This window comes from Adiantum capillus-veneris, chromosome 20 (genome assembly GCF_014529385.1).
Source record: "Adiantum capillus-veneris isolate H3 chromosome 20, ASM1452938v2, whole genome shotgun sequence".
NCBI lineage: Eukaryota > Viridiplantae > Streptophyta > Polypodiopsida > Polypodiales > Pteridaceae > Adiantum > Adiantum capillus-veneris.
Genome location: NC_140950.1, coordinates 72,010,491 through 72,034,606, shown reverse-complemented (window position 1 = coordinate 72,034,606; position 24,116 = coordinate 72,010,491). Strand labels below are relative to the sequence as shown.

Here is a 24,116-nt window from a genome sequence, read left to right as displayed (position 1 = left end):
TGGGGAAGCTTGGCCACCAGAGACTTTGTTCTTGTCATGAGTTATGCAAATGTCTCATCAAGTTGGAGCACCAAGTTTTCCAACTCATCCAAGACTCTCTTAAGAATCACATGGTCTGAAAGCTTCACAAAAGTATTTCCTTAAGAGTTTCCCAAGTTGAAAAGTGGTTCTCAGCAAATTGGTTGTATCATTATCTACTAAGCCATCGTAGGTTGATGGTAAGAGCACTAGGTGTCTTCTCTGTTGAGGCCACGACCTATGCAGAGGGATACAAATCTCAACATGGTCATTTGCATCCTCTATGGAGTCCTTTGAAAACCGAGAACTTTATGTTCATCTTAGCCAGAATGCTTGTCAACTCCTCCATACCTACTTGCTCAACAGCCTACTATAACACAGTTGGTGGGAAGCGTATTGGGGAAGATGACCAGGGTGGTGAGGAGCTGGTTGAAGGAGCTGAGGTAGATGCTTGAGAGAGCAGAGGTAGTGGGGGCGGAGGACTTCTACTTGGTACAAAAGGTCGATTGAGGTCCCACTGGGCACATGTAGCAGGAAAAGTATGTCATGCTCTCTATTGTGGGTGCTCCTCAATTCAATATGCGTGAAATCTCGCTCCAACAAAGAAAACACACTATAGAGCAATGGAAAGAAAACTCTATAGAGCAATGAAACAAGCAACTCAAAGACAACAACAACAAACTCACAACTCAATGTAACTAGACTAACTGGAACCAATACGGACTCTGGCTGGCAACACACTCAGGTCCAAGCCCAAGACTCACAAGTACAATGGGGATGGCAAGGCTCCTATGCAAGGAGAGTGCAGAGGTGTAGTGCTAGATACAAGACACGAGACTCCATACTCATAGAAAGTGTGATGTATATGACGACTAAAACCAACTATGCATATATATAATCATAAAGAGTAACCAACTACGCATACATACAATCATAAAGAGTAACCAACGGCTAGCAAACTATCCTTGACAATCTAGCTACATCTATCTCCAAATTGTGGTGGTGGTTAACTGGCCACGGTGTCCACTAGACCACCACCCCCGTCTTTGCCACGTCATTGCCCATGTGAGAGTTTGTCCAGTGAGAACCCAAGACCAACTGTAATTGTAATTGCCTATCCTATGCAAGTGACATGCTACATAGGGTTCTCATAAAAGAGAATTTCTTTTAATGGCATGAGATATAGGGCCACACGTTTGTAGTAAAAATCGAATTGATGCTATAGCAACTACCTTCGACAATGCCAATAAATCACTCCATATTAAATACAATTACTTACAATTGATGTTTTTTCCCCTAGATAAAAAGCGAGACATCTTCTTTCCTAAAAATTACTTGTGTAGGTTGATTTGAGCATTACTAGATAGCACAAGGGTTAGGAGGATACAATGGACTCGAGACAGAGTCACAAAGCCACAGGATCTCTTGTATGGTTTCTTGTTACATTCATGATACAAACATGGATACTATACAATGTTTTGTACCATGGATGCTATTAAAACCTCTCTCTCTCAAGACTTATATACCGAGCAACAGCAAATGCATACATGCTATGATTTGTTCGAAGGGAAGGTGAATATTTATCAACTACGGCGGTAAATGGAAGGTGGCACTTTTTTGCCAAGGCACATTCTTGTCAAGTCAACTGCTCACCTAGACTTCAGCATGTGCGCCTTAGGGCACCTCGATTTACTTTTATCAACAGTGATTAGCTATGGCCCTTCCTTTTTTCAAGATTCCTTTCGAACATTGAACGTCTATACAAAAGCACCCAGACGTACCCAACATGCAGAAGACTCCTTCCAAATAAAAAATGCCAAATAGTTGTACCTTTAAGAGCATAATCAGTAGCTAGGAAATTACTTGCAAGCCATAGCAAGTAGTTCTGCCAAACATTCACATCCCAGAACCTTTAATCTAATCGACCGACACAATATCATATCATCATAATCATACATATCGAATTGAGCTGATTGCACTGATGCAATATTATCTAGACATCAAAAATAAAAGGAAGCAGCGAGAAAACTCCAGCCAAAACTAATCTTTGATGCAATGATATCCTTTCAATGGCACTCCCATCGAACAAATAATAAGACCAGAAACCATGGTACATAGATCCACGAATCCTTCTCAGCTACTTTCTATTTACACATGAATATAGTCATCCTTGTGTACATGACTAAGCAAGCCAGAGTCCAAGGAAACCTATGCCACAAAGAAAAAACACATCCAGTGCATGCAGAACACACTGTATCCGAAGGCCAAGTCGTATGTCACTGCCTTATTCCAGACTTTGTGACAAAATCTTACGTAAAAGCTGCAGCATTCTCATTCTCTTGTACTTAACATTCTAAAAATATATCCTCGCACAGCCCATTTTCAAAAATACAACAGACTTTGGACAAAACATTGGAGCCACATGTCTGAGCTTACATAATGCACATTTACTTGAACATTGATGTTAGCTATCAGCATTAGCATGATGCCAAATCTGCGGAGTCATCTGCTACAGTTGCGACTCCATCTTCTACCATAGCCTCAACCTCTCCTGCTTTAGGTATCAAAGCCTCAGCTTCTGTATGAGGTTCTGACTCTATTTGCATTGGAACCTCGGTCGTGCCCTCTTCTGTCACAGCCTTAACCTCAGCCACCTCAGCTGCACTAGCAGCTGCTTCAATTTCTGATGCCGCACGTGTGGCAGCCTCTGCCTCTTCAACAGCACAAGTAGCTGCCCGTGCTGCAGCTTCAGCCTCTTCCCCTACATGAGTCGCTGGCTCGTGCTCGGCCACTGCCCCTGCCCCAGCCTCCGCCTCTTCAGCTGCACAAGTAGCTGTCTCTTGTTCTGATGCTGCCAGTGCCGTAGCCTCTACCTCTCCAGCTGCACCAGTTGCTGTCTCATGTTCTTCAGCTGCCACCATCTCCACCTCTTCAATTGGATGAGTAGCTGCCCCACTGTCTGCTACCGCCTCTGCCTCTTCAGCTGCACAAGCAGCTGCCTCTCGTCCTCCTGTTTCCCGTGCCGCAGACGTCGCCTCTTCCTCTGCACAAGTAGCGGCCTCACGTTCTGCTGCAGCCTGTGCGGCAGCCTCGGCCTCTTCTGCTGCATGAGTAGTGGCCTCAACTTCTGCTGCTGCCAATGCTGTAGCCTCTGCCTCTGCACATGCCGCAGCCTCAGCCTCTGCAGCTGCTTTTGCTGCTGCCTCAGCCTCTGCATGTGCCGTGGCCTCTGCCTCTGCAGCTGCTTTGGCTGCTGCCTCAGCCTCTGCAGCTGCTCGTGCTGCTGCCTCAGCCTCTGCCGCTGCGCGTGCTGCTGCTGCTCGTGCCACTTCCGCATCATGCTCCTGAATTAATTTTCTCCAATTCTCCCGTTCCACAATCAAATTCTCGTATTTCAGCTGCCACATCCTCTCGTTCTCATTCTGCTGTTTCACTGCTGCCCGCAGATTTTCCACGCGAGATGGTGCAGCAAACTGCTCCTGCCTAAACAGCATGCGGAATGACTCCATCTCAGTGGCTAGCGTGTCAACTTCTTTGAATAAGGCTTCAATGCGTTTCCACAAACTTTCTGCTCTCACCTGCATGAGCAGGAAACAAATTAAACAAGAAAAATTGAAGTACAGAACGCAAATTTACAAATTACAACAGCAACTCCACAAAAAAAAAAAACTCCAGATCAAAACTATGCACTCATTTGAAACTAAATCTACCCTGGAAGATTAAAAAAACATCTACCAAAGAAAATAAAAATCCTTCATTAAGTCGGGGATCTTTAATATAATTCATCAATTTCTACTAAATTACCCATGTTAAAACTTGGTTAATACGTATAATCATCACCTACAGGTCTTGAATATAGGAATTTTACAATTAAAAGACAAGATACAAAATTGATGGCTGTAAATTTTTGCAGGAAAGATCAGAAAAATATACCTGGTAACCTTGTGTAAGTACTCTCAATTTCTGCTCAGATCGTACGGCCTTCTTGGTTTCTACCTCCATATGTTTCTTGATAATCTCAAATTCATACTGCAAAGCTGATAATCTCTCAGCATTGCTTGCCACGCTTGCTGAATTATATCCTTGTCGAGAAGGGAAGTACATCAAATCCTCTGCATTGGCATCCCTTGCATCTGCATAGTCGTCAATAGATGCTTCGTCATGGCCCATAGCCAATCGCAGAAATGCTGACTCTTCATCAATCATCCTGGCTGCCTGAAGGCATAAATACAAAAAGTGAGAAGAGGGCCTTGTTGACAGTCACCATGCAATGTCAGACTCATGAACATTAGACAGTAGACCAGAAATCCAGATCAATGACTTACTTCTTTCAACTGCTCATCTTCAAAATCCTCGATTGCTGGTAGCTCAATCTGCTTCTTGCCGTTGGTAACATTTTTGCTGGACTTCTTTTTTTCCTTTCCAGATAATTCTTCAAAAGGATATTTAGCATTGTCATGCTCTAACAGAAGCGCCAATTCCATCTTTATCAACTTATCTGCCTGTTCTGTCAGTGTTGTTGCTACACTCTCTTCAGCATGTGTTAATGAGCTCTTTAACCATTCCAGAGAGGCATGCGGAGGACGCGGGAGGTCTCTTTGAAGGACTTTGGATCGTCTCAGTAGTAGAGCAGCTTGTCTTGCAGCTTCCTCTGCTCTATCCCTCGCGAGCTTGTCTGACATATCCTCTTCCAGAACCTCAGCAGTCTCAGGTTCTTCTGGTACCAATTCAGGTACAACTATTTGATACTCAAACTTTGGTGCCGGGAGGTCACCCAGACCGGCTCTTAAATTTTCTTTGACAAGAAGCTCTTCCCCCCTGCTAGGTGTTCCTTTCGGCGTACCATAAATAGAATCCTTCAGAGTAGGAGTCATTCTTACTGAAGGAGTTAGACCCATGCCACCAGAAGGTGTTTGTGCAGGAGTAGCAATCAGGTTTGGAGTTTGTATTTCTTTCTTTTTGGGTGTCACACCAGAAAAATCAGATGGATGTAACTCTGGGTTTTCCCCTCCCAACAGAGGAGTTTGAGTTTGCCTAAGGCGAGCCAGATTTTCTGCCTCCATCATAATAGCATCCCCTTTTCCAGCAGGGGTTCTTTGAGGAGTTCTGAGTGGTGTCATTCCCAATCTAGGAGTTTGCCCATAACTAGGGAGCAACATGCGAGTGACCCCACCACCACCCCCAAGCTCCTCATCACCAGCAAGTAAGTCATTGGAGGAACCCATCTTTGCTATCTCTTCCAGTTCTCGGTCAGAAATTTGAGGAGGCGGAAGCATAAGCTTTGACCTCTTGCGAGCTGCTTCAGGATCATTTAGCCTATTGATTTGCATTACAGACGCTGGAGCATCTCTGCGTTCAGCGATCTTATTACGAGCGACATCCTGCTTCCGCAATTGTGCTTCTATATCGACCCGCCTCTTCCCCTCCAACTCTTCAATGGTGGTTGGAAAGCGGGGCTGCTCCACAACCATCTCTTCTTGAGATATGTCAAAGAAACCAGGAGGGGGCCTCTTTTCAAAAGGAATTTCTGAGTTGTAGTCAATGCCTCTTTGCTTTCTCCTCCTATGCCTGGCCTCAATGCCTGCTGCTTTAAGCTCTCGCCGCTTCTGTAATGAGGCAAGTCTCCTCGCTTCCTCAAGCTGCTTCTCCCGAGCTTTCCTCTTTGCCTTTTTTCCACGAGTGTTTGCAAGCCTGGCTCTGGCTTCAGATAGCATCTCTTTTTCATCTTCATCCATGTCAACAGGATCTGGTCTAGCTGGCTTAGACTCAGGGTTTGGATCAATCTCTCCAGGTCGGAGCTTCCTTGGATCGTCTGAAGGCTCGTAATTCTCATCTCTAGCACAAGCTGCATCAAGCAGTTTTTCATATCTCTCAAGACACTGTGCAGGAGTTCGGCCTACAATTGGAGCTATAGTCCGCCACTGTGTGGGCATGAGCTTTGCAAGATGCAACAGCTTTTCATCCTCTTCTCGTGTCCATTCGGTCTGTGTGATCGAAGAGACAACACTAAAAATATACTCACCCCTAAAGTTGTCAGAAGATTCAGCAATAAAGAAGCAGGAAAGGAAAGCAAACCATACCTTCTTAATAGAGGGATCGAGCCATTCATACCATCGAGCTTTGCATTGCTTGGCAGACTTGCGAACCAGTAGAGAAGATATGCGAGCCCACTGATTCTTGCCATACTTCATGACAGCAGCTTTCAGAATTTCATCTTCTGTATTCTTCCACACGCCACCCTTGATCATGATCCTCATCTTGCCGGAATCTGAAAGCGCCGAAGCGCAGATGAACCTCAAAAGTACGGGAGAGAACGCAAGATGGAGGCTCCTACAGCCCTGCTGAATGTGGTTCTTGTTCTAAAACTCTGAGGGCTGCTGAAACTCCCTGTAAGATTTGAACCCACGGTTAAGAACCCTAGCTTTGCTGCAGAGAGTTCTCGATCCACGTCTTGTGTTCAAATCCAACCTTCCCCCAACCTCTAAAGTCTCGAGATCTCTAGATCTCTTTGGATTGTTCCTACAACATTAAGGCTGCTTACAGATCGCCTTCCCAAGCTTGGGCATGCGGATGTGGAAGCCAGCCGGCAGAAGATAATTAGGCGCACAAAATGGGCAGCGGACAAAAAAACGAACTGTCACAACTCCCTGCCCAAGTTCGGGCGAAGATTGAGCTCCTAATAGGCTATAAGCATCGGCTATGTAATTCTCTGCTTTTAAAAAATAAAATCAGAGTCTCAAGTACTTCATGTCACAAAGCAAGCTTTTCAACAAACAAATGAGGTGCAAAAATTTCCTCTCTAATTTCCTTTTTACATTGCTCACATTCCTGGCAAGCACAATCATGTAGGCAATGCCCTCTCATGTAGACTTTGATGCAATGTTATGTCGATAGCCTCTCACAATGATTTAACCTCTATGGTAGATGAGTATGCTACTCAAACAAATTTTTGAGATGTTATGTTTGTTGTAGCACTAGGGAAGATGCAAGAACCATACGTGGTTCAAGATGGCTATCTTATCTATGGCTCTCGCCTATGTGTTACTAAAAGTTTAATAGATAAGGTCATGTATGAATTGCATGCTCCACCATAAGTTGAGCATAGAGGGATTCAGACAACAATGAATGCAATTGAGACATATTTCTTTTGGCCTACAATGAAAAAGGATATACACGAATATGTAACTCGATGTCAGGAAGTGCGCAGTGCGACTAGGAAAGCGTCGGGCCTCTGACTGTGAGGATTCGTTGCAAAATCAAGCAAGGCGTAGATGATTTGAAGCCAAAAACACACTAAAAAATAACAAAACTCCATCCATGAAAGCTCCACTTTGAAAAAGAACCAATACTAACTCAAAACTCTTGTGTGTGTGTAGATTAAGTGTAGCCTCGCTCCCAATTGCACAGATGCAGTGCTCATTCGACCTGTTAAAAACCCTAAATTTACGCTTCGATTCTTCGTTGTGACCATTTCATGGAAGCTTCAATACTTCATTGGAGACGCCCAAGTAGTTATTTGAGGAGGGGAAACCCTAATTGGAGGCCTCACAGCCTCAACCATGTAGTGGAAGCAGCACGGGACTGCACTAGCACCCTGTAGAGGAATGGTTGTATCTCCTTGCTCATGTGCCCAAATGAGCTCATTCTTGTCTCTAAAAATTCCCACACAACTTGAGCAACAACGCCAGTATCGTTGATGTGGCATTTTGAGCTATTTTGAGCATTTTTAAGGCTATTTTTTACCATTCTTAGGCCATTTTTAGCCCAAAAATGTCACTTTTTGTTCGTAAAAAGCCCAAACGAGCTGGGAAAATTCCCAAAAATTGTGGAAAAATCCCATTGGGCTCAAATTTCATGTTGAACCTCATTTTCTCACATGGTAAGCACTTTGGACACGTCTTTCACGCCAGCGCACAAAACCTGCTATTTTTGGCCGAGATTGCCCGCATTGAACTTTTTAGGCAAAACGAGAGTGCCACTTCGAAACACTTGACATTTGTACATTCCTAAAGAAAATTACGCATATATTATTGTGAAAAAGCATTCCATGGTGCCACGTGTAGGGCCTCACCCGCCCGGCAAGGTATGTACACGACTGCAACCGTGACATTCATTTTCGCATATATCACACTATGTACATTGTAGCATTTGGTCCCACACATCATAAACATTAAGAGTGAGGTAGATACTTTAATTTCACATTATGAACGTGCCATCGCACGACATCCACCCCCTCTAAACCTGCACATCCTCCAGCATGTGCCACACATATCTTTTGCAGGTTCAGTCTTCATTCAAGTCAACATACATATCAATTTCGTCATCACTTGCAACGAAATCTAATGCATCATCCTCTTGTTCTTCATCCACATCCATAGCATTTTCATCAGAGCCTTCATTTTGACCTTCCTGTGAATCAAAGGGATCTGTATCACCTCTTCTTTTGAATAACTTGATTCTTTTCCCTGCAATGGGAATCTTGATTTTTGTCCCATCTAATTCATGCAAGGTATAAGTTGCATTCCCATGTACATGTTGAACCACATAAGGACCAAACCATCTCTTTGAAAGCTTTCTTATTGTTGAATGTTGGTTGTCAAGACTGCTGTCATACACCAACACCCAATCACCTTCCTCAATAGCTTTAGGTCTGAGCCTATGCCTCTTATCAAATCTGTCCTTATTCTTTAACCTTGCATCTTTCAATTGTGCTACTGCAATCTCAATATATTGGGGCCTTCTTTCTAACTGTTGTATGCGCAAAGCAAGAAGGTCTTCCCTACTCATTCCATCTTCCCAAGGTAATGTATTCCATGTGGGAATTACATCCTCAATTGGCATTATAGGTTTCTGACCATACATCAACTCAAAAGGCATATAACCAGTAACCGAGCTATGAGTTGTACGATCATCCCATAAAGCATAAGGCAACAACCTAGGTCACTCTCCCATTTTACCTTTGCAGGCCTTAGCTAAAGCTTTAACGATAGGAGGATGCCCACGCTCTGATTTACCATTTCCCTCAGGATTATATGCAGTAGTGAGAGCAAGTTTAATGCCCAACCTAGAGAAAAAATCCCTTGCTTTGTCAGCATCCAACTCACCCCTGTTCACTGTTATTTTCCCAACACAACCATAACGGCTAATTACATCATCCAAGAGGAACTTACATACCCCTTCTGTGCTTTTTGTTCTTAGAGCACGACCTTCAACTTGATTGGTTAAGTATTCTCGTGCAAGCACTATGTATCTCATTTGCCATAAGCCCAATGGCATCATAACCAGATCTACTACCCACTTGTAATGCATGGCCAATGGGTAAGTAGGGTGCAACCCATCACGATGACGTACATTTGAATACATTTGATAGGTTTCACAAGACTCCACAAAGTGAGATACATCTTTATACATACCTTTCCACCAATACCTCTCTTTCATTTTAGTAAAGGTGGCCCATACACCTCTATGTCCAGCATAAAGACTCTCATGAAACTTTCTCATAAGCTCATTTTGAGCGTCCTTATCATTCACGACTCTCATTGGAATTCCATTTCTTTGTTTTGGATGCTTCCATAAGTACCCATCTTTCAAAAAGTATCCATAGGCCTTTCTCCGTATTCTTTTGAACTCTTGATCAGTCCACCCTTCTTGCCTTGTCAAAGTGCTCAGATAGCGTCCAATGAGCAACCAGTCACCTTGATATAGGTCCTCTGTAAATGACTCAAGTGCATTTGACAGGCAAACATGATCACCCTTGGCATGAGAGATACTATAGAACTGTGTGCCTACATCATTGCCCTCGACAACCATGTCTTCTTCTTTTTCATACCTTGCTCTTGAAAGCATATCCGCAACTGGATTATCTTTCCCTGCAATATGCTTAAATTCTGGATTCAAGGACTTTATGTAGGCAATCCATCTCAACATCGCAATGTCGGGAGTTGAGCAACTTGTTATCATTCCAAGAAGGGGTAGACAATCAGTCTCCACTATTACATTTGCTCCTATCAAGTACTCTTTGTCACATTTCAAAGCTGTGACTACTCCCCATAACTCTCTTTTTACTTGTGGATAGTTGCGTTGACAAGCACTTAGGACTTTTGCTCCAAACCTCACCACATATCGCTTGCCATCATGATCATCTTGCCCAATCACCCATCCAATTCCTGTGGGGCTAGTATCCACTGTCACAATTACATATCTTCCACATTCATAGTTTGCTTTTCTCAAAGTTGGAGACATAAGCAACAACTTCTTTAATTTCCTCATGGCATGGGTATGCATTTCTTCCCATTGAAACTTTTTGTTCTTTCTCAAAAGCTGATACAAAGGCTCTCCTACATGTGCATAATGCGGAATCCAGATAACATAAAACACGCATGCACCCAAGAACCTTCGAACCTCAGTGACATTTATACATTTCTCTTTCAGTCTCCGGATTACATCAATCTTTGTAGGACAAGGCCTTCTACCATATGGCCTGCACATATGTCCCACAATAAGAACTTCATTCACACCAAACACTGAATTTTGGCCAGACAAGGTAAGGTTCACCTCTTCCAACCTTAACAAGATATTATCACAATCATTGATATGGGTTGCCACATACTTTTGGCACCCCCTCGAGTCTAGAGCCACATCTTTATCACTTACATCACATCCTTTGATTGGCACATCATCAAGGAAAGGCATTGTAGTTTGCGGTATGAAGTCACGTAGGACTTTGTTCATACCATTCATCATGTGTGCAACTAAATTCGTCGCCCCCTGAGGTAAGGTGCACATCCTTACTAAACCCAAGGGTGTCCTCATGGTAGTCAGGTCCCTGCTTTCCATTGCTAGTTGGAACTGATCATACCCTGAGTACAAATCTCCCATAGAATATATTTCCCTTCCTGCAAATGCCTCTGCAAACTCATCGACAATTGGCCCTATACCCATATTTCTGATTGTCACTTTATTTACAGGTTGCATATCCTGAATAAAGCGTAAAGAACCATTTTTCTTTGGAACTGTGAACCACCTATTTGAATACGGAGCACAAGAAGGCTCCAAGATACCCATCTTGATCTTTTCATTAAGCAACTCAATGAGTTTTGGCAAATGAGCCTTTGGAACAGGAATAGGTCTCAAGTTCCAAGGTACATGAGGGATAGTGAAGATCACCATAGGAGCAACAATGGATGGATCAACACACCCTATCTCATAAAGCTCAAATGCAAAAGCTTTTCTGTGTTTGGCAAGCATGTCTCCAAAGCATATCTTTTCAGCTTTTGTCAAACTATCCTCGCAACCAACCTTTAACTCTTTCAAAGAATCCTTTGTGAACTTGTGTCCAATCTTGCTTGGGTCACGAAGGCTAGGTTGCAAAGCAGCTTGTTCCATCTTATTTGTGCAGTCTTTTGGTAGAGGTAATGCCACTGGTTTCACTTTCTTTGCCACGGACTTATACTTAGTCTCCACTCGTACATCAACACTTTGAGAGTTTTTGAAATCCTCAACGACTTTGTACATTTCTATTGATCATACTTTCACGACCTCACTTCTCATATGAAAATTGCAATCCACTAAAGACTCCAAATCTTGCATAGTATCCACAAAAGAACACTCATCAAACACACCTGCAATGCATTCATCATCTTCTAGCAAACCATTCATCTTCAAACCTCTTTGTACACTATTTACATGTTGTCGTTCACCCCGCTTTAAGTCCTCACACTCTGTAAAAGCAATAGATCCATAGTCTGATAATCCTACAAAACCTGTAGAAAATGTATCCTTTGCATATACATCATGAGAGAACCTTTCTCTTCTTATACCACTACAATCCCGCTCTACAATGGTACATGGCCAAAACCCCTCATATCCCTGTAGTCCTTGAACTCTTTGTTTGTCTTTGGCAAGGGTTGCTCTCTAAGACTTTCACGGTTCCTTTCATGGTCTACACAAACAGTAAGGAACTGTACTGCATGCTTTCCATCCCTGCTCCTTATTCTTGCATAAGCTGACCCATCATCCATCACCTTGGTTTCCATGCGAGTAGCAGTGATGTATGGCTGCCCAAGGATAAGAGGGTATGTAGACATCTCCTGTACAAAGAAATTCTGGTCATCTTTCACATCCCCAATAGTCACCTTTACATTTGGACAAGCTCCGTACAGCTCCCATGATGAGTTGTTTGCTGCACGAATCATCTATCCATGATTTATATCAATTGGCCATTTTCCTTTTTGGTAAAGACTCTTTGACATGAGGTTAATTTCCGACCCATGATCTATCAACGCAATGTATGGCTCTTCTAAGTCTCCCACTTTTACCAGCGTCTCAGTAGTTGCTCTTGCCAAGTGACTATTCAAGTAGTAGCTCTTGTGAGTGGTCTCCACTTCATCTTCATCATCCAAGAAGCGAACATGTTTTACTCCTCCCCTAGACTTGTAGCATCCAACAATAGTTTCATCACCTTGTTTGCCATAGACCTGTACACCCTGTGCATTTAAAGTCTCTTCTTCACCCTGTACATGGATAGATTCAGTAAGAGACTGCCGCTTCCTCTTTATGATATCAATTATTTCTTCATGGAATTCCCACTTTGCTATACCAAGGACCTCACCCAAGGTAAGTTCCACCTTATTGTTTAGAATCCTCTCTTCCAAAACCTTTTTGAGATCCATTGTTGCCTCTATATCGGATTGGAGTTTGTAGGCCGGACCCTTTGCTTTCGATTTTGTTGCATCCTTCTTCTTGTCTTTAGAGGCTTCTTGCATAGGCACTTCAGGGACAGGCATTTGTTGCGGGGAAGGTGATCTAGGAGGCACTGTGTCATTTCTACCTCCACTCCTCGTTGCCCGCTTTGAAGGCCCTTCATTCCCATTCTCGCACCTATGTTTCTCTTCAACAATGGCCTCATTTGCTTGACATTTGGCAATATATGCATGCACTGACAAAGAGTCCACAGGGTCATTCCAACCTGTTTCAAGCCGAATGCAATCTCCAGCTTCGTGTAAAACCTCTGTGGTCATTTTATCCTTCATAGCAGACTCTATAGCGCATGGCCATAGCTCTCCAATACCATTAGATTCCTCTTCTCCAACCTTCACTGATCCTTTTTTCTTGATAGGATCTGCCTTCAACCCATAGGCGGCTGCCTCAACCATTGAGATGGCATGGCTAGTAGCCATGTCCTCAACTAGCTTCTTCATCCCGCCTTTGCCAAAGTTTGTTCCCAAGAGCTTACCTGTTTCACTTAAGTGAATTTTTCCATCTTTAAAGAAAACGAGCTCCTTTGTCAAAGCGTCTTTAAAACTTTCACAATCCCTCCTTCCATGGTCAGTACTATCGCACCATATGCATCTATTTACAAAGCCTTCTCTAGTTTGAGGTCGTTGCCCTGTAGATTGACCTGATGGTTGCCCCTTTTCTTCTAGCCTTGTAAGTTTTAACTTGAGCTCTTGCATTCCTTTGACAATGTCATCTAGGATGGATTTGTCACTCTTTGGAACCACAATCACAGGCTTTATAGGACTCTCGGGAACACTTGGGGATTGAGTAGGGTTAACTATCATCTTGTCTCTTCGTCGTTGTCGCTTAGCTAGCAGTGAAATGGCGTCTTCGACCTCATTCCAATCAGTCTTCAAACCCTGTTCCGCATCCTTATCCTCAAGTAGTAGCTCTAACTTCTCTTGACTCTCTTTACCTGCGGCTTGCAAAAAGAGCTCTGTCTTCTCCGAGTTCAGGGTAGCCTTTTCAGTTCTTGAAAGTTGATCATAACGGCGTTCGAATTCCCTTAGCAGTTCGGTAGGCGAGAGCCCCTCTTTTGGCCGAACTACCCACTCTAAGAAAGTCCTCTTTGTTACCCTTTCAGAGTCCTCCATGAAATACTCTTCCTTCAAGGCTAATTTGAATGCTTCCCAAGTTGCCCCATGCTCATTTCTAATTCCCCTTACATGCTCTCTGATCTCGGGAACCATAGCAAGTTCAAAACTTTGCACCATCTCTACTTCGGGCACTCGATGAAGCTCCATCTCCTTTACATATCCACAAAGATACTTTGTTACATATTTACCTTTAAATTGGTCCAATTTCTTCACCACAGATTGAAGCGCTTTGGTTGAGGAGAGCTCCCTCCTTTCTGCAGCTTGCTGCTGCTGCATAAACACTGCAAAAGCTTGAAACATTTGCATTGTGACTGGATCAAACCGAACCCCCTGTTGCTCTTGTTGCTCCATAGCTTTAAAGCTTTGATTTTAGACCTTCAATGAAGCTTTTGAACCCTCACCCTAGCCTACTTCGCGTCGGGTTCACCAAAAACGTGTCAGGAAGTGCGCAGTGCGACTAGGAAAGCGTCGGGCCTCTGACTGCGAGGATTCGTTGCAAAATCAAGCAAGGCGTAGATGATTTGAAGCCAAAAACACACTAAAAAAGAAAAAAACTCCAGCCATGAAAGCTCCACTTTGAAAAAGAACCAATACTAACTCAAAACTCTTGTGTGTGTGAAGATTAGGTGTAGCCTCGCTCCCAATTGCACAGATGCAGTGCTCATTCGACCTGTTAAAAACCCTAAATTTACGCTTTGATTCTTCGTTGTGACCATTTCATGGAAGCTTCAGTACTTCATTGGAGACGCCCAAGTAGTTATTTGAGGAGGGGAAACCCTAATTGGAGGCCTCACAGCCTCAACCATGTAGTGGAAGCAGCACGGGACTGCACTAGCACCCTGTAGAGGAATGGCTGTATCTCCTTGCTTATGTGCCCAAATGAGCTCATTCTTGGGTCTAAAAATTCCCACACAACTTGAGCAACAACGCCAGCGTCGTTGATGTGGCATTTTGAGCTATTTTGAGCATTTTTAAAGGCTATTTTTGACCATTTTTAGCCCAAAAATGTCACTTTTTGTCCGTAAAAAGCCCAAACGAGCTGGGAAAAATCCCTAAAATTGTGGAAAAATCCCATTGGGCTCAAATTTCATGTTGAACCTCATTTTCCCACTTGGTAAGCACTTTGGACACGTCTTTCACGCCAGCGAACTAAACCTGCTATTTTTGGCTGAGATTGCCCGCATTGAACTTTCTAGGCAAAATGAGAGTGCCACTTCGAAACACTTGACATTTGTACATTCCTAAAGCAAATTAGGCATATATTATTGTGAAAAAGCATTCCATGGTGCCACGTGTAGGGCCTCGCCCTCCCGGCAAGGTATGTACACGACTGCAACTGTAACATTCATTTTTGCATATATCACACTATGTACATTGTAGCATTTGGTCCCACACATCATAAACATTAAGAGTGAGGTAGATACTTTAATTTCACATTATGAACATGCCATCTCACGACATCGATGCGTTACTTGCAAAAAAATCAAATATGACCATGGAAAGTAGTCTGGTTTGTTGTTCTAGCCGCTCCTAATTCTTGATACTCCATGGGAGGGTATTGCTATGGATGTTATCTTTCTCTTACTAAAGTCTATCCATAGGAATATAGGACTATAGACAATAGTAGACAAGTTTAGCAATCAAGCTCATTTTATACCTATTTAAAAGACGACTAAGGCTCCACCTATGGGACAACCATTCATCTCTCAAATATTTAAGTATCATGGTTTGCCAACAAGTATTGTTTTCGATAAAGATCCCAGAATGACCAGTAATTTTTGGAAGGGGCTCTTTAAGAATCTTGGAACAAAAAACTCAAATTCTCTTCAACTTATCATCCTCAAACGAGTGGGAAAAGTGAAATTGTAAAATACATTGTGCTTGATCTACTCAAAGCTTATGTAATGAAAGTACACTAACGCAACCAATGGGAGAATAATCTACCTTTAGTAGAATATGCAAAGAAGAATGCACATTCTTCTATAGGTAAAGCATCTTTTGAGGTAATTGAAGGAGGAAGGTCAAAAGTTCCTCCCATTTTGAAAATACATCGGAAGATCTTCACTATTGATGAGTATGATTGTGACTTACGCGATGCTTTCACTAAGATCAAAGAAACTATCTCTATTGCACAACAAAAGCACAAGGCTAGTGCTAACAACCATTTCGGCTCAAAGAGAATGACCGAGTGCTGTTAAAGTTTTCCAAAGCTCGCTTAAAGCACACTACTGGCAAAAGTTGGCATGGAGATTTCACAGGTCATCAAAAGTACTGTACAAAATTAGCATGCACATATTATGGACCATTTCATGTTCTACAGTCAATCAATGAAATGGTTTATCAGCTTAAGCTACCCTCTCATTGGCCAATCCATAATGCATTCCATGTAAGTCTACTAAAGGGCTATAAGGGTGATTCACCACAAGAGCTAGAATTTGAAGGGGCTAAAGAGATATTGCAACCCGAGCATATCTCATTAAATTTAAAATCTATTCTTTTGAAGATACTAAATGGATACAAGAGCCACAATTGAAGGATAGTATATCACTTCTTGTAGGTACCTACGATGAATTGCATGCAAAGCCCTGAAGGTTTTACATTGATGGTTTTCAATGAAAATGCGATGAAGAAGAACATGATTCTCTCTTTTGAACTCTATTGTCTCTTCAAAGCTAAAAAATCATGCTTCTCTCTTTTGAACTTTGTTGTCTCTTCATTAATGTATAAATGTAATGTGTATGCATACCAAATGTTGCACACTTGCAACAAGGTTTCTCCCAAGTAATGAGTAGACTTGCAATCTACTACAAAAAATTGCTAATGCTAATAGGGTAGACATACTTGTGACAGACTATTTCCCAAGTGCCAAGTAGATTGGTCATCTACTTTGGAACGATGTCCTATGAGCTAAAAGTGGACCCTGAGCAAAAAGCCAATGGGCCAAAGATACCTCTCTTGAATATAAGCATAGTCAAGGATGACTATGATTTCAAGGGTGGGGTAATGCCACCAAATTTCATTTTTAGTCCACCTATATGGATTTTGTCTCTCTAGAGTTGGCCATTCTAGTGAGAGAAAATAAAATATAGTAGAAGGAGCAAATATGAACAATGGGTGAGGAATGTGTTTGTGAACTAGAGAGTTCCAAAATTGGAATGAATTTTTCAAAAGTGCCAATGAAATTTGATAAGGACTCAATCAAGATTTTATGGGGCAAAGACGGGATATTAGCAAGTCTAAAAGAGTCCAAAACGGATCCCGAAAGCCTCCAAAAGTGAGAAGGATAACCAAAAGGTGGGAATGGGAGCCAAGGTGTTATTATCCACAAATGTCAACCTAAAGCTATGTGGAGATAAGGGATGTGTTCCGCAAGCCCCTCATGCAAAAGAGAAGGTGAGAGGGGTAGCGCGAAAAATAAAAAACTGCTTTTACACGACCTAGGGTAAGTATGTTTGGAATAACTTAAAAACAAAGGCATTTCTGTAAAAAGGAGTCCACTCTTCTTATAAAAAATGGCAAAATGAACAACTTTGGAACAACTTTGTAGTTCACAGGTTTTTCATTTGAGGATCGAAAGAGGGAGATTTCTTCATTTTTTTTGCAGGGCGCTTCTAGAGAAAGCAAGGAAACTTATGTCTTCCTAGCTCTTAAAACTCCAGATGATCCTCGGCCAAAAGGAAGATCTTCATGCTCTTCTCAAGGCTCATCATATTCTCTCTCTCTCTCTCTCTCTCTCTCTCTCTCTCTCTCTCTCTCTCTCTCTCTCGCACACACACACACACACAAGTCTCCATAGCTATGGCTGCTTAAGCCTTTACAAAATTAACTATACAGGTCACTACTTCTTAATGCTTACATATCTTCTTTCCAGCCTGATTCTTGCTTAATCCCCACGGATCCTATCACTCACGAGGTGTTTATGGCCTTGGGATTGAGTTCAAGGAGGTGTTTTGAGTGAAAAGTCCAATCACAATCTCTGTTGAAATTTAAGCTTTCATTTCTTCAATTTTTGCGATTAAAAGCGTGATTAGTAGTTGTATCGATCAAAATCTCTTATGAAGAAGAAGAATTAATTAATACAAATTACTTTTGGAGGGGAGGTTAGCTCCAAAAAGTCTAGCCCTCGACAACAAGTGTTGAATTCTCTCTCTCTCTCTCTCTCTCTCTCTCTCTTCCTTGAAGTTTTGGTACATGTATGTGATGTGTGATTGAATCTAAATTGATGCTTGCTTTGCAATTGTCATGCTTGAATATGCTCAATGTTACACAATTGTCATGCTTGAATATGCTCAATGTTACACAATTGATTGATTACTCTGGTTGATTAGTAATTTTTGTTGCGCTTTAATCCCAATTCTCTAATATAAAGTTCAATGTGGTTTTGTAAGTGGCTATGACTAAAAGTAAGTATGTACAATGTTTGTACTACTATGGGGCATTTCAATGGTTGTACCCTACACCTTCTATGCAATGTGAAAACTACTCCACAAATACAATGGTTGGACCTTGATAAGCTTAATCCGTGGAGTGAGTTGGATCGCTTGATAGCTATTCCATAGTTAGGCCCACAACATTGAATGAGTTCAAATGACTAGATGACCACATGAGAGGCTCATACTTTGGATGACCAGATGATAGACTTGGACTTCAAACGAACTAGGTTGAAATGAAATAGATAGTTCAAATAACATGACTATGAATGAAGGCAACTCAAAAAAGTAGATCAGATTCAGATTGAGAATTTAAATAGATGGAACTAGAATTAGATTATGGATTACAAAGTTCATATGATACAACTGATCAATACTGAATATTAGTGAACTCTCCTAGGCTCTAGAGTATAAGATACAAGAGTCAAGGAGACTAAGAGCTAAGAGTCCCAAAATAAGATGGATGGGTCCTATTTATAGGTATTAGCATTGGGTTTTGACTAGTCAACAGAGTCTTTGGTAGTTTGGAACTGCCACCTACACATGTCATTTGACCACTGGAAATAACTCTAAAAAGTCTCAACTTATAGGGATCCGGTCCCACCATCTACATTCCTCCTCCCCTTTCTTGAATTTTGTCATGTACAAAAATTTTCCTTCATCTTTTTCTTTTGACCTTTCACTTATCTGGAGTCTTCTTCACCTTAAGTCTTTGAATAGTGCAAGCTGGTGGTTTAGTGCTTTTGACTACTGTCTGGTTCTAAGGAGTACTAGAGGTTGCACTTTCCAAATGAATTTGTAGATCGCTTCTTATTCGAGTTTGTTCCCTTCTTTTGTTAGCATCTCGACTTCATAGAGTGTCAGTTGGTGCCATTTCTTCATGTTTGGATCATACAATCTTCTTTCCCTTTGTCATTCTTGCCTTTGCGAGCTTGTGGAAGATGGATGTAGTTGTTATCCACCGAGCTAGATTTGATTGATTAACTTTAACTCTAGCTTCATATAGAATTTCAGACATGTCCTTGAAATGGGGTTCATGACTAGCCTTGCTAGCTAGTTTTTTCTTTGGGATCTTTGAGGCTTCTATCAATAAGTGAAGAAAGATTGTTCACGTACTTTATCAATAGCCCTACCTATTCTTTCCTTTGGGTCATCATCCCTTTAACATTGAATAGATCATCTTTCAGTTCAGAGACTATATCTTTCTATTTTGTATCATTAAGTACTGACTTCCAAGTGACCCAAAGAGCATTGGAATGCTCACTCTAGTCATGAAGCTAGTTGACTATATGAACATACTTCATTCTATCTATTGGCTTGTTGTACACCAGGTAAAGCGCTGGACAGAACCTTGGTAGCTCATCTTTCTTCATGGATAATACATCAAGATAGGGGAATCTAGCACTGCTTCAATACAGTTCATAATAATCTCATTTTCATCTGACATCATCTTCCTCATAATTCTGGCCAGATGGATTGTTTCTAGTCCTTGATTGACATTCTAGTTAACCTACCTTTGCTACTAGAAGCATTGTTCTCTAATAGAACGTCTACCCTATGATCCACTATCCTTCTAGCAATTTTGAAGGGTTCCCTTGATTTAATTCTTGATGTCCTTAATGCACCTAGAAGCAAGTTAATTGCCCAATAGCATTTCCATATGAATCCCCAAACTCTGTACATTCTTCATTGTCATCTTCGTTATTGTTGGAATTAGGGTTCAGAGAAACGCACACAGCTTGGAGAAGACGAAGGAAGATCAAGGCACACAACAGAGAGTGTGTTACTTAGTGTGCAATGGAAAGATAGATAGCCCTAGAGTGATGGGCGTATATAGAATGCACGGGGGAAAAAACCTCCTAAAGAGGGGAAAAATGCCCCGGCGGTCCTAGTGCGTTCACACACATCACTACCACATGTATATGGTAACAGTTATCTTGAAGTTCTCATCGATATCTACTTGTGGGATGATATATTCTTGAATTTTGTCCAAGACTTGAACCACATTGGGGTGAGGGGGCAACTGACATTCTTCCTACTTGTGGCACTTTTGAGCTTTCCATTTCTTCACCATCCTCCTAGCCACAAAAAATAGCATTCCAAATCTCTCAAGGTATGAATAATCCTTGTCATCGTTGAGATACCTCTAAATTTGGAGCTATTTTTCTTTCCTTAGCTTTGTTTTGATTGAGACATTGATTTGAAAATGTGAAGTTAGTGTCTAATTCCATCTCTATTTGAATAAATTTCCCCTTATTTCTACATGTAAATACTAATTGATGTTGAGTGTGATCAATATGTTGGTCTCGGGTATGGTCTAGCTAGTTTCCTGGTGTTTGAGCAGGGTGATTCTCTAGTGTCTAATAAGGTGGATGTTGGGATTGATCGGGTGCCTGATCCACCTATTGATCAGTTCCTTCGCTTTGTCTGGAGCATCTATATCATCATCGTTCTTTTCTGAGGTAGAGTTTGGATCAACCTCTGTAGTGTCGTCTCCTTTTCTATATCCTCATCATCCCCTTCATCCTGAGTAACCTAGAGGTGCTTGATCAGAGCTTGGTTGGCTAGTGCATTTGTGTACTTTTTTGTTGAATCCTCTAGAATACATTTGATATTGTGAACCAAATCTTTTAACTCATCTAGGTTCAGTGTGATGTTACTTTTAGAGTTAATTATATCAGCCAAAGAGTGGTATATGAATTTGTCAAGCACCGCTTACTTCATTACACTATTAGTGGCCTTTAGACTATCAATACTTGCTTGTTGGCTTCTTGTTGGCTTGTGAGTTACACTATTGGAGTCCTTTAGACTATTAATACTTGCTTGATTTTGAGTTAGAGTTGATTCATATGTAGATTTCTTCTCTTAAAATTGTTTTACCAGGTTTGTGTTGATAGTAGACAATTTGGAGTATGCATTGTCTTTTTCTAGCTCTTTATGGACTCCTTGTACTATTTATCATTTTCTTGCTCCTCCATAACAATGTTTTGGAGATTTAGGACCTCATACTTCTATTTATTTGAATCCCTAGTTTTATGTTCTAGCTGTTGTTGTAGTTGGGCCACTTTAGTAGTCTCTCGACTGCTGTGGGCTTTTGTCAACTTGGCACCGCGTTGATGATAGTGTTCTTGCCCATTTGGATGGTGGCTATGTAGACATATGTGACAAAATCAACATCCTTCTTCTCATTGTCAAAGGCTAGCATTGGAAAAAAGTACAGTAAGGGTAGTCTAAATGAAGTTTCTATTTGCAAATTACCCACAAGAGGTTGTTTTTGAGTGTCTACATCGTGTCACGTAAGTGTTGAGAAACAAGTTGGTATGTGCTTGTTCAGGTTCCTAGGTGACTTTAATCTTGAATGGCTTAGGGGGATCTTTATATAGCTCAATGGATGTCTATGGAGTTATACCTGGCAGGGGTACTATGTCTTTGCTATTTGATGTTCCACTTGGAAGTTTAGTTGTGCATTTAACCTGTTTATCTTGAGATGTTTCTGTTGGTTTCTTTGCCTTGGATTTCAAATGGTCCCAATACTCCTTTGACAATTTTGTTTCTGCTTAGACAAGCCCGCGTGGTTAGTTTCAAGAGCATGCTTCTTAGGTGCTGATGTAGACTGCTCACATTGACCCTCTGGTCCCATCAGTGCTACTGTCTGATCAACCTGCTCTATTGATTCTTTCAACTTTGGTGCTAGTGGAGCAATTTTGGGATGCGTTGGCACACAAGTGATCCAATAGAAAAATTACCAATTGACTATTTCTCTCTGCTCTTTCTAGAGCATTGCTAGTGAAAGGCTCCTCACTAGAATTTTGAGTTTTGATCAAATATGAGGCAACATCCTCAAGTGGTGTGACTCTCCCTTATTCTACCTCTTTAATAGGTTTCTTAAGCGTCTTGGACTCATTGAATATGACATCCAAACTTCAAATGATCTTACAAAATTTTGGGTGCCAAAGGTGATAGCCCATCTCTCCATTTGCACCCATAACCAATGAAGATATATTTTTGTAACTTTGGTTCAAGCTTTTATCTAAGATCTTCTGGCATATGTGCATATGCCTCACAACCAAAGACACATAAATGATCATCGTGTGGTTTTTGATTCAACCACAACTCCTCCAGAATCTAGTAACTCAATGGCATACTAGGTAATTTGTTTTTAATGTGGACTGCTAAACAACATCGGCCCAAAATCCTTGGGTCAAGTTTGCCATAGAAAGCATAGTTGTTGTGATCCTTTCCTGAATTGTGCAATTCATCCTTTAAGCTACTCTATTTTTGGCAAGTATTTAAGGCATAGTAATTTGCCATTGAATTTCTCTTCTAGGAAGAAGTCTACAAACTCTCTGAAGACATATTCTCCCCCATTGTCAATCCTTAAGCTCTTGAGCTTCTTGCCTATTTCGACTAGTGCGAGAAACTTCTAAAATGTAGAGAAGACCTTGTCCTTATGTTTCAAAGGATAAGTCCACCCTCGGGTAGATAGAGCCTAAACACACATGCATAGGGTCTCAAATCCTCGTTAATCTACGAGTCTTGGGGATGCTGGGGTTCAATTTTGTAAAAAAATTCTTTTCAAATGCTTCTTGATGCTTTTCGGTGCTTTCAGTGAAAAATGATACACCCGGAACACAACAAATTGCCTCTCTATAGCCCAAGATATACACAACACCCCAATCCACTAGAATTTGACCTTCAAAACATCACAAATCCACATGCAAAGCACCGTATGTACACAACCTCACGCACACATGTGTTGCTACACCACAAATAAGCTCAATCACTTTGCATTGTTCAATTCACTGCCTTCCACACACACACAACCTCTCTTTATCTCTCTTTGCACCTGAGCACCGCAGGAAGGGCCCGTACCTTAGCTCTAGAGCTAGCACTAGTGGGAAGCCCCTTTGCCTTCAAAAATATGGGGAGGCGTGGGAAACGCCCCAATTGCCACATCATTGCTTGCACACATTGTCATCCAACATGACGTCGACCCACAACGGATGCTTACAATGTTTTGGCCTAAGTACCCCATAGTCCCCCATACCACCACCACCTATGGGATTTCTCTAGGACATGTGGCAGCCATAGGGAACCCACCCTCCAAGGTTCCAAAAAGCTCCATTAATATTTAAAAAAAAACTTATTTTTTTGTCCCACTTTAGTAGCCTGCCATTTATTGGTTGAAGCTCCAATCCTTGCATCGAGAAAGCCTCCTCAAAGCTTGCATTTCCGGCCTTGAATTTACTTGTCTTGCCCACTTTACAACTTCACTAAGCTCTCCAATCAAGCTGACCAATACAACATAAAATTACAAGATTCCTTGCGATTGCCATGGTTGTCAAACTTCAACTTGCAATGACTTCACGCTCTGGACTCCATTTGACATGCCGTCAATTCTTGCTAGCTTCATACATTGCCCTTTACCTTTTCAGCCTTGTCAAGCTAAAAAAACCATCACATCTACCGGTGCAATCAAGCCGGCTCAAAATCGGGCCCCAACAAATATTCGACTGATCATATCTCTCTCATTCTAGCTCCGATCGACGATCCGAAAGGATCGATACACTCCATATCACAAGTCCTTCACATCCATCCTCTAAAACAAACTCTAATTACTTGTCATCCCTTTCCCTATCCATGTAGGATCTACAAACACCTCCTGCTTCAAACATCCATATCTTGCTCATTGTGGCTCCATTTGATGAGCCATCTAGTCCACCTCGCTCAGTACTTCAAGCTCTTAATCCTCAAGTAAAAAACCATCCATGTGAACCTCTATACTTGCCATCTC

At 41.7% G+C, this 24,116-nt stretch overlaps 1 protein-coding gene across 2 annotated transcripts; it reads right to left on the bottom strand.

Annotated features, from left to right (window-relative positions):
- Positions 1–2,044: 2,044 nt before the first annotated feature.
- On the bottom strand, positions 2,045–6,482 carry CDC5 (cell division cycle 5). Of its 2 annotated transcripts, none has more exons than XM_086492560.1 (4): positions 6,099–6,482; positions 4,344–6,024; positions 3,952–4,233; positions 2,045–3,596 (listed from the first exon to the last, which is right to left on the bottom strand). In XM_086492560.1, the coding sequence occupies exons 1-4, from the start codon at positions 6,200–6,202 to the stop codon at positions 2,496–2,498; spliced, it is 3,168 nt and encodes a 1,055-aa protein (XP_086348686.1). In that variant the 5' UTR covers positions 6,203–6,482; the 3' UTR covers positions 2,045–2,495. The 2 variants fall into 2 exon arrangements, with proteins under 2 accessions (XP_086348686.1, XP_086348685.1); XM_086492559.1 differs by having other exon boundaries at positions 4,344–6,002; positions 6,099–6,481.
- Between the last annotated feature and the right edge of the window lie 17,634 nt (positions 6,483–24,116).